The sequence below is a fragment of the Sphaeramia orbicularis genome, chromosome 24 (genome assembly GCF_902148855.1).
Source record: "Sphaeramia orbicularis chromosome 24, fSphaOr1.1, whole genome shotgun sequence".
Lineage (NCBI taxonomy): Eukaryota > Metazoa > Chordata > Actinopteri > Kurtiformes > Apogonidae > Sphaeramia > Sphaeramia orbicularis.
In genome coordinates this window covers 20,842,612-20,859,365 of record NC_043979.1, presented here as the reverse complement: position 1 = coordinate 20,859,365, position 16,754 = coordinate 20,842,612, and the positions used below count along the sequence as shown (strand labels likewise).

At 37.2% G+C, this 16,754-nt stretch overlaps 1 protein-coding gene across 4 annotated transcripts in view; it reads right to left on the bottom strand.

Annotated features, from left to right (window-relative positions):
- Positions 1–16,754, bottom strand: part of dpf3 (double PHD fingers 3) — a 43,600-nt gene that overhangs the window by 22,186 nt on the left and 4,660 nt on the right. For all 4 annotated transcript variants that reach the window (XM_030128554.1, XM_030128556.1, XM_030128555.1 and 1 more), the window contains exons 2-3: positions 2,964–3,124; positions 2,020–2,127 (exon numbers count right to left, since the gene is read on the bottom strand). In XM_030128554.1, coding sequence (XP_029984414.1) covers positions 2,020–2,127; positions 2,964–3,124 — 269 coding nt within the window. The remainder of the gene's footprint in view (positions 1–2,019; positions 2,128–2,963; positions 3,125–16,754) is intronic.

The following is a 16,754-nucleotide window of genomic DNA, read 5'->3' as shown; positions in this document are numbered from 1 at the left end:
TCAGAATGTTCTTACTAATGCAAACACATAATATTTTTTTTACCCGTGAAGTTAATCAAAGTATCAGGGTGGACATCATGTCTATATTATCACTGTGTGGGATGAAAACTGAGTGTGAGTAACAGTGGCAGGGTTGGCTGCCAGATTCAACATCAATTAAGGTTTAATACTCAAAAAAAAAAAAAAAAAAAAAAAAAAAAAAAAAAAACACAGCTTCCAGCCCTAAAGGACCCCTCCTACCTTACACTCACTGATTTCTTGCCTCCTCCAATCTACTTTATCTTTTTTCCCTACCCCTCTTTTCATTTCCGCCGAGATGACCTGCAGTGATTTTTAACTCCTCGTCCTCATCTTTGAGCTCTAATAAAAAGATGAAAGTAAGGATGTGAAAGAAAAGACAGGAACTGAGCAGGTCTACTGAGGCCCAAAATCTTATTGAATACAGAGCTGCTGCATCTACTGAACGTGTCTCTGCTATTCCCGCCTCGTCTTCCTCATCTCATTTTCTATCCACATGTGTAACCCTGACAAGGTGTTTCGTCCCTTGGTAACTTATCATACACACCTCCTTCACCAGTCGTCCTTCCTATTTCTGATCCCTGCATCTCTTTCAACTGGGGCAAAGAAAGGAGGGCGTATGTGGAGCTAAATGTTAGGAAAATGCATTCTCTTTTTGCAGCGTTATCTGGACCAACACTCATACAAACCCATTTTAATTAGAGTCTCCTCCAAGTCCAACCTTATCACCCCCTAAAGACAATAATACCCAGTGTAAGGAAAGAAATATGTTAATATGTAAAACGCCCTGAGTGTCCTTGCCCTCTTGTGCATTTTCTCATGCATTTTTTCATAACTCTTGACACATCATTAGACGTTAGCACAGCTGCTGACATGAAATACAAGCAAATCTACAAAAAATGGGGTGTTAAATACCACCTTCAGCCTTTTTTTCTACTTTAAAATAACCCTGTGACAGAGCCTCTGTGTATCTTCACGCACACAGACAAACCTCTCTGCTCAGGAAGCATTAAATAAACATAAAGCATTTCCAAAAACCCGAGAGGGGAGCACTCACATTCCTCTGTCGTGTTATGATAGATATCTGGGCCAAACTGCACAATTGGATCTGTGAAAAACAAAACTAGAGACTTCTACTCTTTCACCCTTAACTACAAAGACTTTCCACCCTTGCTAACTACAGTGTGTTGCTAGTTTTCTTTTCCTGTACATGTTTTGGTTGGTTGGTTGCTGCTCTGGGGATTTTCTTCTCTCTCTCTCTTTTTTTTTTTTTTTTTTTTTTTTTTTGAAAAAGACTGTCCTCTGCTCAAAGCTGAATTGCTCTCAGTGGAAGGCTCTTGGGTATTATATTGCGTCTGGAAGACATAGAGGGGGAAACAATGGTGTGGCAAAGCTGAAACAAAGACTTTCCTTTATTTCACCCCCTTATCGGGTTCCTGGGGCATTCCTTTGCTAAAATCCCCTATAACACACACATATTCACACATGGATACACATACACACATGCACACACACACAAAAAGGCATACACTTCCACCTCATAAGACTCACTTACATTCTAATGCCTCATGGACAAATGATTATAGAGGCCCAGTTAGGGTGCTTCTGTGCTGCAATAGAGACGGAGAGTCATGCAAAGTTGTGTAGGGGGTGTTTGTGGGTTTATGCATGTGTGTTCATGTGTATGTGTGTGCACTGCCAGAGAACAGTGAGAGAAAGCATTGATTCAGGGGAGAGAATGAACCTGGAGACCTGGCCGAGAGAGACGCACTAACCAGAGCCAGATGGTCAGATAGCGAACATTAACGCCACTCAACACGCCTTCAGCCCTGTGTAGCTACACAAGAGTAACGAGCGCCCGAACATGACGTATAAGCAGGTTTAAGCGATGACAATTCCATGTTTTAGTATGACGGAGGACGCATCAGGCTATAGGTCAATACCGCGTCGGCCGCTGCATACATATCAATGCGCTGCTGCACGGTGTGTTGTTTGTCTTACCCAGTCGAAGCTCACAGAGGCGAAGCTGGGGATCCAGGGGAGGGTGGAGTCGCCTCTTCTTTCTCCAGCAACGAGCAGGGTAGGTATACATCTGTCCAGCTGCTTGGCCTAGACACACATACATGCACATACATATACGGAGAGGGAAACAGGCACACAGGAAGAGCTTTAACAACCACTGGCAAGCCTGACATTTTAACAAAACATGCATTGAGACCATTCTACACACACGCACACACACACATAGTGGACTGGCCTTGTTTTCCTGACATTTAATATGTCCTGATTTCATTGCTCAGGCTAATGGTCCTTATATTTAGAGACATCCTGCTATTTTTGTCAGTCTCCATGAGCTGATTCATCACTCATTACGTGTGTTTTTCAGTGCTCGCTGTTGTTTTTTCACTTCTTCTTTGCAAGTTAATGAAAGTAATATGCTTACATCAGTATCTAATGAATGCATAATATTTCTGTGACAATGCTTTTTATCATATTCCTCCATTAGCATAACAGATCACAGTCAAAGTAGGCCTGAACAAGACAAGAAAATATCGAAAAAAAAAAAAAAGGGGGGGAGAGGATAAACCCAGAATAAATGCATATAATGTGAGTTAGGTCTGCCACAAAGTATAGGGTGTGGCCTAAAGGGCTTTGCATACAAGATGGAGAGCAGGCTATTTGTGTCCAGCTCTCAGTAAAGAGCAGATTGTTCCCTCTGGCTGCAAAGGCGACCCAGATGTGCAGGATGCATTTTGACTGTTTGTCTGGGGATAAGTCAGCAAGTGCTACAGGCTGACTTGTTTTTTTTTTTTTTTATCCATATACATGTATTTTCATAGGAGTGGCGATGACTTGTAATACAGACAAAAGCCAGATCTGTCTAGATTAAAACATATCAGCAGTACAACATAAATCCAGTAGATCTTCTGCATAATCTCAAAAACCTGGCTGCCGGTGGCGCTTTTCCATCCAGATGTAGCAGTTGTTTTGTGCCACACCGGTCTGCGAATCTAGGAAGGGCATCCGTACGCTGCGTTCAGCGCAGAGGCGGGCATTGTAGCTGCGGCAGTGTTCGATGGCCTCCTTATAAAACTGGTCACCAAGCCTAAACACAAACAGTCAGAGAGATAAAGAATATGACAGGTGAACACACAAAAGTGACAGAGAGGCATATATTTGGGATTATTTAATGTAATGCACCAGTTTTATAAAATTCCATGTCACTCACTTCTACAAAAACGTCAAATTGATTCAACATCTGAGCTAAACTGAGAAGAAAAAAAACTACATTGAACTCAGATTACCCACAAGTCACATTACAGTCTTATTTTGGCATTGATCTAAGCTATTTGCAGCATGCTGCTTTGATTTCTGCTTTCTATGCGCTGAGTCATTCCTGCTGTTAATGCCCTATCAGCTAAATGCTCAGATTCTTTTATGGGTAATGGCAATAGCATGTACTGGGCAGCTAATGATTTTGTATGGTTTGGAAATCAAGCATGAGCGGGCCTGTTCAGTCCGGGTGAACTCTTTTGCTTAAGTCTTTCATGCATGAATTATGAGAACGTTAATCAAGATTTTTTTCTTTATTCCTCTTTAGGCATTTAAAAAACAATGAGATTATTATTATTTTTTTTTTATAAAGCTGTTTTTCACGGAGTTGCAAAAATGTGCGTTTAATTTTTAAAGCAACGAAACGTGTATTTACGGATACACTGTGTGAAAACTATGAAATAATAACATTAAATGCTGCTAATTTGATGTTTTCTCACATTATAACACACACACTACAAACAAAAAGTTATGGATATTTTTAATTTTTGGGGCTATTTTTTTTTTTCAGTTGAGATTCTTGTACAAGGCATTTTACTTTTTTGTGTGTGAATTGAATTGAAACTTTTTTTTTTTTTTAATGACCAGACATAGTTTTATTTACAAATGGCAAAAATGACCAAAAAAAAAAAAAAGAAATATCCTTAACTCTTTGTTTGTAGCGAACTCCAATACTAGTCACTTCATGGAGATAATATGCAAAAAAAAAAAAAAAAACAACTTTTGTTGTTAATTACAGTCTAATAACGATAACAAGGAACTGATTTACACTCAAACATGTTAGATCAGATTTATCAAGAACAGCAAAGTTACAGTAACGTTATCAATGTCAGTGTATTATGTATTGTGTTGGCTGATATGAAACTAAAATAACAAAACCCATGAATAAACAAGAGAACAGCTGGAGAAGAACTGTCCACTGGAGTGACCACTGTGCATGAAAGGGTTAATATAACAGGCCCAGACTTCTCTGCAGAATTGCCTCAATGTATGTAATGTGTGTATTGCCTGACTATAGTGCACACATCAGAAAGACGATGAAGACAAAGGAGCTGAAAAGAAACAGGCTGAGCATAAAGGTCTGTGGAGTCGGAAACAACCAGGAATCAATGGAATAGAAGAAATGTTTTATCCTGTCAAAATGATATATGAGTGAGAGTGCCAGATCGAAGCCCACACAACAAATGGGCTACACACACCCGTACACACACTACTGGCCATCAAGAACGTATAAATCAGGATGTGGCCCATCAATAATCTCCACAGTCTCAGTCTAAAGACAAGACCTCTGCACCTTAGATTACTGGAGGCAGACAGATCACACCAGATTTATCTCACTTTTTGCTGCAGATGAAACATCCATTTCTGCTCACATTCAATAGAATACTCAGAATATTACTTATTGAATTAAAAGACCAGAGAAGGAGCAGTTGTGGTGGGATTTGAAGACTTGTCCCGAACCATATGCAAGGGCACATATGCTTCAGCTCCAGAGGTAATGATCTGAACCAGCCAATAATCCATGGGTACAGTTTACTATGAAGTTACTTTGAGGCAGCTGTAAAGGAGAATATCTCCAAAGGGACTCCAAACCCATGAATTACACATCATAATATGTTATTTTTAGGCCTGTAACGGTACACGTGCCGAACCAAACCGTTTCGGTACACACCTGTTCGGTTCGGTACACAGCTGTACCGAAACGGCACAGTATGATGAGAAAAAGAAAAAGGAACGAAAGATGTCGTTCGATGTGGAACTTTAAATCCGTGCAAGTTTCACACGGACATATGGAAGGACGCACACATTGACCCAAAATATGAAATAACAGCTGATATAAGGTAAAAAAAAACAACAAATAGGATGTGAACCTGGAGGGAAGAGACTGAAGACCCTCCACCATCAGTACAGTCCAGTTTGGATCAGTTCAGGTTCAGGTGAAAGACAACGAGAAAAGAGACGCTGATAAGACGGACATTGTTTGGCCCCTAGGAACTACGGTAGTTCTAAAACACTGACACTAGCTCTGTCTGTCTGTCTATCATGCACGCTGTATAATAGAGGAATAAATAGAACACTGAAAGTATGTAAAGTTTCACTTTCGTTTCACGACAGCGTTCGTGACGTTAGTTATGGACCACACCCCCAGGTGCGTGCCCCCCCTACCCCCCGGTTCTGACAAAAAAATAATAATAATAATAATAATAATAATACCCTGTGCACACAGGCACACACAAATACACACAGTGTCTTAAACAGTTTGTTCTCTGTCCTAAAATAAATAATTTGGTTCATTGTGTTGTCAAAGTTTCTCTTCAGTTTAAACAGAATACCAGTTTGTCCTCTTGTTAATGTTGCACTTCATGTGGAATTTTTTGGTTATTTTTATGCAGAATGTGAACTGACAGAACTGTGATTAGATTTTTCTTGTTTATTCGAAACTATCTTTCAGGGAAAAGTGCAATACAAATGTTTAAAATACATTTAGTAATATTAATAATTTATTTTATTTTCTATTTGATTTGCAGCAGCAGAATTATATTATTCCTGTTTTTCTATATTCTATTGTCTCCAAAAATTGGGGGAAAAATGTTTAAAAAATCCTAAATGCATTAATAGACATTTTGAGGGGTTTTCTTTCTTCCCGTACCGAACCGACAAAAAAACGAACCGTGGCTTTGAAAACCGAAAATGTATCGAACTGAAAATTTTGTGTACCGTTACAGGCCTAGTTATTTTGGCTGTTAAAAGTTATAAAGGGTGTCACTGGTCTTACAAACCAGCAGGATCTTCTTATAGTCTCACCTGCAAACCAGTGCATGTGTATATTAATGTGCCTAGTAGTCATGTTGTTGTTCTGACTGGGTCTGCAGATTTAGATAGTCTGAGGATTCTCTACACAGAAATGTAAAGAATGCCAAGCTGGACAAAGACCAGCTCTCTGGTCACACTGAATCTTACAAAGATGTGCAGTGTTTGGAAGTAGAGGGAGCAGAGGGTGGGTGGAGGAGGCAGAGGGGGAGGGCAGAAAGGAGAGGGGTTGGAGTGAGCAGAAATAGTATGGGGGCCAGGGATCGCCTATCCTGATGAGACAGAAATAGGAACGAACCAAAGAGGACGCAGGTAACGGAAAATGCACTTGAATATGGAGAAAAAAAACAAGAAATGATGAAAAATAAATGAAAGGTATAAAACTGTGTTCACTTTAGGAAGTTGCTGCAACCCCATCGACAAGAAAACAGCAACAAATGCCTGAGAATTACTGTCAAATAGGGATGTAACGATATGAACATTTCATATCATGGTTATTGTGACCAAAATCATCACGGTTATCATTATTATCGCGGTATTATTGAAATTGTGCTCAAAATGTTCAAAAAGTACTGATACACACACTGAAATAATTTAACCAAGTTGTATGTTAAAAATGAATAAACAAATAAATAAAATAAAATAATCGGCACAGTGTACCTTCTGTTGGCAGAAACGTTCAAGTATTAACCCTTAGTGGTCTGAGCCTATTTTGTCCGTTTTTGAGCACTTTTGGTTTTACCTTTATATACTTTATAAACAAATGTTTACTATACCCATGTTTGGTATCTTTTTTTTTCAGCACAATTTCATCTATATCATCTGCTTATTATTTTTTCCACTTTAACCTACTATATCAACACAAAAGGCCAGAAAACACACAAAAAAAGTAAAACCCAATTTGAAAAATGTATATAATTTATTGCATAAATAACACAAAGATGCTTAACGAACCTTTCCAAAGACTTCAAAAGTGAATATTGGTTCCAAATATTAGGTATATAAAATCAAATTTGTAATAAATTAAAACTATACCCAAATATTTGACATAAAAGCAGATCTTTATAGGCGTCTTTTCCCCTAAAAGTACGGTAATCAAACATGGTTATCATGATAATTAGAATTTAAACGGTAATACTAACCGTCTGCAATTTTACCGCGGTTTATCATTATATCGGTAATCGTTACATCCCAACTGTCAAATCAGTGCAGAGATCAGTATAGATAAGATAATACAATATATGCAAAACCCAGTTCCCTGGACTTTGTGGGGCAAGCTGAGAAGGGAGTGGAGGATTATGGGAAATTGAATATAGTACACACTAGGGATGTAACGATATGAAAATTTCATATCACGGTTATTGTGACCAAAATTATCACAGTTATCATTATTATCGGTCATGTGGTCAAATGTGGTCAAAATGTTCAAAAAGTACTGATACACACACTGAAATAATTAGAAAAAAATAAATAAATAAAATAATAGGCACAATGTACTTTCTGTTGCAGAAACATTCAAATATTAACATGTAAACATCAAAAATGCAAATGTGTGTTAAAGATATGTATTTATGTGTATTTTTGCACATCTTTTGTCTACTTTAGTATTTTTTAGTGTATTTTTGCGTATTTTTTTGAATACTTTAGTGTATTTTTGCATATTTATTGTATACTTTTGTATGTTTTTAGTGTATTTTTGCATATTTTTTGTATATTTTAGTGTATTTTTCCGTATTTTTAATGTAGTTTAGTATATTTTTAGTGTATTTTTGCATATTTTTTGTATATTTTAGTGTATTTTTGCTTATTTTTAGTATACTTTAGTATGTTTTTAGTGTATTTTTGCATATTTTTTGTATACATTAGTGTATTTTTGCTTATTTTTAGTATACTTTAGTATGTTTTTAGTGTATTTTTGCATATTTTTTGGATACTTTAGTGTATTTTTGCTTATTTTTAGTATACTTTAGCATGTTTTTAGTGTATTTTTGCATATTTTTTGTATACATTAGTGTATTTTTGCTTATTTTTAGTATACTTTAGTATGTTTTTAGTGTATTTTTGCATATTTTTTGGATACTTTAGTGTATTTTTGCTTATTTTTAGTATACTTTAGCATGTTTTTAGTGTATTTTTGCATATTTTTTGGATACATTAGTGTATTTTTGCTTATTTTTAGTATACTTTAGTATGTTTTTAGTGTATTTTTGCATATTTTTTGGATACTTTAGTGTATTTTTGCTTATTTTTAGTATACTTTAGTATGTTTTTAGTGTATTTTTGCATATTTTTTGTATACTTTAGTGTATTTTTGCTTATTTTAAGTATACTTTGGCATGTTTGTAGTGTATTTTTGCATATTTTTTGGATACTTTAGTGTATTTTTGCTTATTTTTAGTATACTTTAGTATGTTTTTAGTGCATTTTTGCATATTTTTTGTATACTTTAGTGTATTTTTTGCATATTCATTGTATACTTTTGTATGTTTTTATTGTCTTTTTCCATATTTTTTGTGTATCTTAGTGTATTTTTACACATTTTTAGTGTAGTTTAGTATATTTTTAATGTATTTTTGCATATTTTTGTATACTTTAGTGTATTTTTAGTGTAATGGTGTGAGAAACATTTGTATTTGTCATTATCTTTCATTTATTCTGTTCTTATTTGACTGATTCTGATCCACTTTAGCTCATACTGGTCTAAATGTGGAACCTGAACAACATGAGTCTAAAACAGTGAATGCCAAACATACAAATTTGCATTAAAGATGGCACATTATCGCCATTGTTGGACCATTTTCTATATCAAGTTTGTGTTCAAAGTGCGGTAATCAAACACGGTTATCATGATAATTAGAATTTAAACGGTAATACTAACTTTCGGGAATTTTACCGCGGTTTATCATTATACCGGTAATCGTTACATCCCTAGTACACACACAGACTGTTCTCAGCTAATGGTACATAATCAGAAATCAGACAATGCAATTTGTCTGGTTTAGTCAAATAAACCTGTCGTGGCTGCGTCTACACAATATGACACCTGGGTTAAAATATATGTGAGCTGCTGGTGGGGGATTTTGTCAGGAGACTGACCTATAGAAATGAGGAATGCAGCTGGATTTTCAGGTAATACATGTTTTTACTTTATGGGAAACCAGCACTGATGCTAATCCAGTCCATTCCAAACCTGTCACATAACTCACATTCCCAAAGGTAAGTGTTCATTGTCACTGCGTAGACCTACAGCCATGACTCCTCATCTGGATTTCTTTTCCCCTTCCCTAGTGTCGTGTCATTCCATATTGCATGTATGTTTCTGTCCTATTTCCAGCAGCAAAGTGTCTGTATAACGTCCCCAGGCAGCTGCGTAAATCCTTACATAAGCGTGTGTTCGTGCCTGCTTGTCCTGTTAGCCATGCTATCATGTGCATTTGCCTATGTGGTGTGTTCATGTGTATGCTTAAGTGTGTATGTGTGTATTTACATGCCTCTAAGACCATCTGTCTATGGGTTGCATGTCCTGAGACATCCTCCCTCCCCCAGGCCCCAACTGGAATCACCCATCGTGGACTGTACTCCTGTTTGTATCCACTTACTCGACTGTATGCCTGATCTAATGACGGTGCTTATGTAAGTGGAGTTTTGAATGTTCGGGAGCACATTCCGCTCGGTCGGCAGCTTCCTGGATACTGATGGAATCTGCAGTCGCTGTGTGTGTACATGTGTTTCTCTGCCTGTGTATACCGTTGTGATTGTCTCAATTGTTCCCATACTAGTACAGTGGAGCCTTGTGTGACTGGTTGATGGTCAATCTTATCGCAGAAAAGTACAACAGCGATGATAGGCATGGAGCAAATTCATCAGCTCACAATAATTACTTACAGGTCAGTGTTTCCGGGTACAAAGAGGAGACACCCAGCATTATATAGGCTGTATGTCATATGTAATTTGGGTTTTTTTGTACCAAAACAAGAACGAAAAAATTGAACTTGTCATTATATACAGGGTGGGGAAGCAAAATTTACAATGAACATTTAGTTGTTTTTTCTCAGCAGGCACTACGTCAATTGTTTTGAAACCAAACATATATTGATGTCATAATCATACCTAACACTATTATCCATACCTTTTCACAAACTTTTGCCCATATGAGTAATCAGGAAAGCAAACGTCAAAGAGTGTGTGATTTGCTGAATGCACTCGTCACACCAAAGGAGATTTCAAAAATAGTTGGAGTGTCCATAAAGACTGTTTATAATGGAAAGAAGAGAATGACTATGAGCAAAAGTATTACGAGAAAGTCTGGAAGATACTATTAAAGAAGAATGGGAGAAGTTGTCACCCGAATATTTGAGGAACACTTGTGCAAGTTTCAGGAAGCATGTGAAGGCAGTTATTGAGAAAGAAGGAGGACACAGAATAAAAACATTTTCTATTATGTCAATTTTCTTGTGGCAAATAAATTCTCATGACTTTCAATAAACTAATTGGTCATACACTGTCTTTCAATCCCTGCCTCAAAATATTGTAAATTTTGCTTCCCCACCCTGTACAACAGCGATGATAGGCATGGAGCAAATTCATCAGCTCACAATAATTACTTACAGGTCAGTGTTTCCAGGTACAAAGAGGAGACACCCAGCATTATATAGGCTGTATGTCATATGTAATTTGGGGGGTTTTGTACCAAAACAAAAAGGAAAAACTTGAATTTTTCATTATATAGAGGTTCTTAAGTCATTATTTTACTGGTCTGGCCCGCTTGAGATCAAATTGGGCTAAATATGGCTTATACTTTAGATACACTTAACCCCAAAGGCCTCAATGAAGAATTTGATCTCAGACCATTTTTATAGACATTTCTTACACGTTCCTAAAATTAATCTTCACATAGACCACTTCACTCCAGTGTATGTAGTATATATATCCTCACTCCAACACTGTAGTTTAGATGTCTATTTGGATGTATCTCAACGTTGCCCAATATTAATTTTTAAAAAAAAATTTGTCTTTTGTTTTTGCTTTTGTAAATCTGTTCTTGTATTTTTGTCAATAAGAACTGTGCACACATGCTGTGGTGTTTGTCACCACATTCAGATGGACAGTATAACTACATGGACCTGTAGAAATTTGATTAATATCTGTTTATAAATATGAGTGCAAAGCAGTTTGATCACTAAAAATTATGTATATTTGTAGACATTTGAAACACTTTATGATTTATGATTGACTGTACGTATGATAAGGCTTAATAAGTTATTTTCTGCTCTTCTAAGATGACATATATTGCATGTCACGTGCTATTGTGGTCGGACACTGCCTATAAAACACCTGTGTATTTTGTATTTGTGGACACTTGGAAATGTTTGACTCTTGATCATGTATAATTGATCATATGTTTGAAAAGTTTTAATAGACTTTTTTCTGTTATGACGTATAACGCGGGTCACGTATTGTGATTAGACACCTGTGTAAGTTTCTGTCCTCAGTCTGATGAAGGGCCTCGGCCCGAAACGTCACTAAATAAATGGTTTGGGAGCTCACAGGTTGTGCGGACCTTCCTTTATTTTCTCACGGTCTACTTTTTGGGATCCTGCACACCTCTAATTTTGGATGTGCGTGTCGTTTACCTTTATTCAGGCTAAATATGGCCCCTGAACTACTTGTCTTGGCCTTTTTGTGTTTCCATTACGTAAAAGTACCTGGAATCTGGTACCTGGTATTAGTTTTTTAGTATCTGCTCGACCGAGGTTCCAAAATAGGTGAAGAGATACCAAAATGTGACATGTAAACACTGCAAACCACTGATTGGTCAGAGAGTTGTCACTGATTCATCAATGTGCAGCCCACCATTTTTAACAAACCAGATACAGAAGTTGACAGTTAATATACCGGTAGGCTAAATACATCCATGATGACAGCCCGCAAAACGACACCATCGTCAGTTGAGGAGGTTCAGACATTTCTGTCCTTGGCGGCCGATGAAAAGATTCAGCATGAGCTTTGTGGGTCAACACGCAACAAACAAGTTTATTAGCGACTCTCAGAGCAGATGACAGCACAGGGTTACCAAAGGACTTTCATGCAATGCTGGGAGAAGCTGAAAAAATGTAAAAGCATCGCTATAACAACCAGGTACTCTAAAATCAGTACTATCCTCTAATACAGTGGTTCCCAACCTTTTTTGGCTCGTGACCCCATTTTAACATCAAAAATTCCGGCGGACCCCAGACATTCAAAATGGAGACTTTTTTTGTTAAAATTAATTTGCTTTTGATCATGTAATAGTTTGCTATAATATGTTGCAAATAAATGCAAATTTTAGTTGACATTAAGTCTATATAATGTATATTATTATGGACGGAGGCAGAAAAGCCAGGTGTAGATTACTGCACAAAGGGAGAATTTTATTTTCCTTGGTCAGGATATGTACAGCCAGTCGAGCATGGATTTACGATGAATTATGAAAGAGTTGCAGCATCTGTGCCTATTTTGGCCATTTTTGAGTACTTTTGATTTTGCCTTTATATAATATATAAAGAAATGTTTACTATACTCATGTTTTTATCTTTCTTTTCAGCATAACTTCATCTATAACATCTGCATATCATTTTTTCACTTTAACCTACTTGATCAACACAAAAGGACAAAAAATACAAAAAATATTAAAATCCGATTTGAAAAATGTATATAATAACAATGAACATTTGAAAGATAAACAGAACCACAGTGCTTCAGTTTCAGCTTCACTTTGTCATGTCTTTTATGCATTGTGATTGTCTCTCTCAACTCACCATATATTTTTTATTAGTAAATTTTTTTTTTTTTTTTTTAAATCAATTACTAGAAATTTCAGGTGACCCCATTTGAATTCCAGGTGACCCCACATGGGGTCCCGACCCCAAGGTTGAAAAACACTGCTGTAATAGAAACGGCCTCCAGGAATAGTACCTGGTACCAGAGTTGAGTCTGTACCATGTAGTGGAAATGAGCTTGATTTACAAAACCATTGTTAAAGGGTAACTGGAGTACCTGTAATTTCCAAAGATCACATATAATACTCACAAAGCACAATTAAGGTCGTAAGCATGACCAGTACAGGTACTCTTTAAGTAAAAGTCCCATTAGGGCTACAAAGGTATAACGGTTATTATCATTACCTCCCCCAAGGAGGTTATGTTTTTGTCGGCGTTGGTTTGTCTGTATGATTGTGTGCAAGATAACTCAAAAAGTTATGGACGGATATGGATGAAAATTTCAGGAAATGTTGATACTGGCACAAGGAACAAATGATTACATTTTGGTGGTGATCAGGGGGCCACGGGGGCCCACTGACCTGCCTTGGCGGAGGTCTGCGCTCTCCGAGTGCTTTTCTAGAAAAGACAGCGCAGACCTCTGCCAAGGCAGGTCAGTGGGCCCCCGTGGTCCCCCCCACCCCCGATCATCACCAAAATTTAATCATTTGTTCCTTGTGCCAGTATCAACATTTCCTGAAATTTTCATCCAAATCCGGGGCACTGATCTGCCTTGGCGGAGGTCTGCGCTCTCCGAGTGCGTCTATTTATTGGCTATTATCAGTATAACAATGGCTGTTTAAGTATGCTGGGGGGTTGAACAAACACATCATTAGCCTCACCATGCAAGAGAACTGCAATTAGATCTGTCTGTAGGTCTCTACTACAGTAGCCTATATCACAGCCCTTCTCAAAGATAGTCCAAATCTGGATTTAGATTATACAATCATTTTCACTTCATCATTGTGAGAGAGGGGACTATTTGTTTCACATTTCAGTCTTTTGTTTTTGTTTTTTTTTTAAATGGGGGCAGATGTTGCTCCAAACAAAATCACATTCATGCTGATGACACTATCTATCAGTTTCTTTCTAATATGGATGGTAATCAAGACCTCAGAGCGCATTTTTTATTTAGTTATTTTTTAAATAAATGGTATTTTTTTGGGACATTCATGCACATATATTAGTGCTTCGTAATCTATGTGATGTTTTATTATGTTAGTCCTTTGTCCAGGACAACAGACGGAAATTAGCTTTTCTGCTAAATCTGGTGCATGGATGTTGTTCTTTGCAACTGATGCCAGTACACACTGTCCTGTAACTAGCTAAATAAAAACATATACATAGTCTGACAACAGAACTGGCACTGGGATCGCATCCATCAAACCATATGGAACTTCAAAACCGCTGAAATCTTGCTCCATCGTGTCAGGTAGTGATATAAAGTCAGAAATCCCCATTTCTTCTAAACTGCTTCAGATCCATTTATTTTATTGAATTTCTCTGTAGAATTTATTTAGTTCTGCTACATAAATGTCATTGCCTGTACTGTATCCCCAATGGTACAATAAATCAATCATTAAGGAATGTGACATGCTTTTTTCATAAAGTATATAAATAATATTTAGCTTTTATTCTTATAGACCCTATCGAAAGAGAAATTCAGGTTCTCAGGAAAATTTCTGCTTATCAATTAATCGCTAATTAATCTATAAGATTAACCAACTAATGATTAATGGATTAATATATAATTTGCATCCCTAGAAGAAGTAATTAATACATTCATGAATTTTCTGACCAGTTTAATCCTTGAGAGGGTCAGGGGGTTGGGGTGTGTATTGGCAAGACTCGCGATACAATACAAATCACAATACGATATATCGCGATATATCACAATCTTGTTAACAAGGCGATATTTTTTGTTTTGTTTCTTTTTTTTTTTAAAGATTATTTCCTGGAAAAATTTATAGTGCAGCATTTGGATAAATAAAGTTTTAACATGCAGCTTCACCAGTACAAAAAAACACACACACAAATAAATAAATAGATAGATAAATAAATAAATAAAGTTTTACAGACATTACAATTTAAGATCCTGCTTAAATGTTCGTATTCTATTGAGGAAAAAAATGCATAGTGTTCAGTCCCTGAGTCATCCAACATCAGAACATTATTTTTGTGCATTCACAATAAAAAAAAACAAACATTTGCTTCTTTCAGATGGTAAAAAGTGCTTTTAGGATGCTTGAAGTATCCATTATTTAACAAATACCGTTATCAATTTCAAAAAACTACATTTATGACCTGCAATATCACAACAGTACTTTTGTAGTAAACAAACAACAGAAAAGACAGCTTGACAAACAAAAAACAAAAATAAGCGTCAGGCATGTCTGTATCTGAATAAATACCTAAAAATATCAATACAGTATCGTGAAGTGAAATATTGCGATATATTGCGATACTGATATTTTCTTATACCCCTGCAGGGGGTGTGGGTGCCTATGACTGGGCGAAAGTGGACTACATCATGGCCGTGTCACCAGTTCATCAGAGGGCTGACATACAGGGGTTGGACAAAATAATGGAAACACCTTCACCTCAAGATGATAATGCCCCAATCCATACAGCTAGAATTGTTAAAGAATGGCATGAGGAACATTCTAATGAAGTTGAGCATCTCGTATGGCCGGCACAGTCCCCAGACCTCAACATTATTGAGCATTTATGGTCAGTTTTAGAGATTCAAGTAAGACGTCGATTTCCACCGCCATCGTCTCTAAAAGAGTTGGAGGGTATTCTAACTGAAGAATGGCTTAAAATTCCTTTGGAAACAATTCACAAGTTGTATGAATCAATACCTCGGAGAATTGAGGCTGTAATTGCCGCAAAAGGCGGACCTACACCATATTAAATTATATTTTGTTGATTTTTTAAGGTGTTTCCATTATTTTGTCCAACCCCTGTATACAGATGAACATATGTAGGAGAGGAGAGGAGAGGAGAGGAGAGGAGAGGAGAGGAGAGGAGAGGAGAGGAGAGGAGAGGAGAGGAGAGGAGAGGAGAGGAGAGGAGAGGAGAGGAGAGGAGAGGAGAGGAGAGGAGAGGAGAGGAGAGGAGAGGAGAGGAGAGGAGAGGAGAGGAGAGTGTGTTCTCTTGTTTGGACATCAATAGCTGTCACCCTCACAGGTGCACATGAATGATTTATCACAGCCACAGGAGAACAACAGTAGACAGCTGAGGTGCTACTTTAATTTGCACTGCATTTTGGGTAAGCCAGGAGGGTCAGACGTACTACCAAAGCCTCAGTTCAGTCAGTCCCTAAAGAAGAGCTTATGGACATGATGAATATTCAAACTTAGGCTTAATCCTCCCTGTGAAGAGCAGAGGGAGAATGGAAGCTCTTTTAATCAGCCTTTCTTTTTGGGGCGTCTGCTGTCATTTGTCCTCATCGATCTTTCTCTTATCTGCTACGCTTTTCTATCAGTTACTTATTACTCACAGCATTCTCTCTTCCTCTTTCCCTACAGTGAATAGTTAATCACTGAAAACTCATCATTGACATTATAAATCACTGTCATACCTCTCACATTTTCATCTTCCATTACTCTAGGTATTATATTTAGCACGTGATTCACATTTCTTTCCTCTGTTTAAGTCGCGTTTGCCTGGAGGTATACATGAAAGGGTTAGATCTGCTCTATTTGCCTTCATTGGCCATAATGACACCTTCACTGTTGTTGCTATGGTTTGAGCTACTTTAAAACAGTCGTTGAGGTATTATTGCTCTAAAAA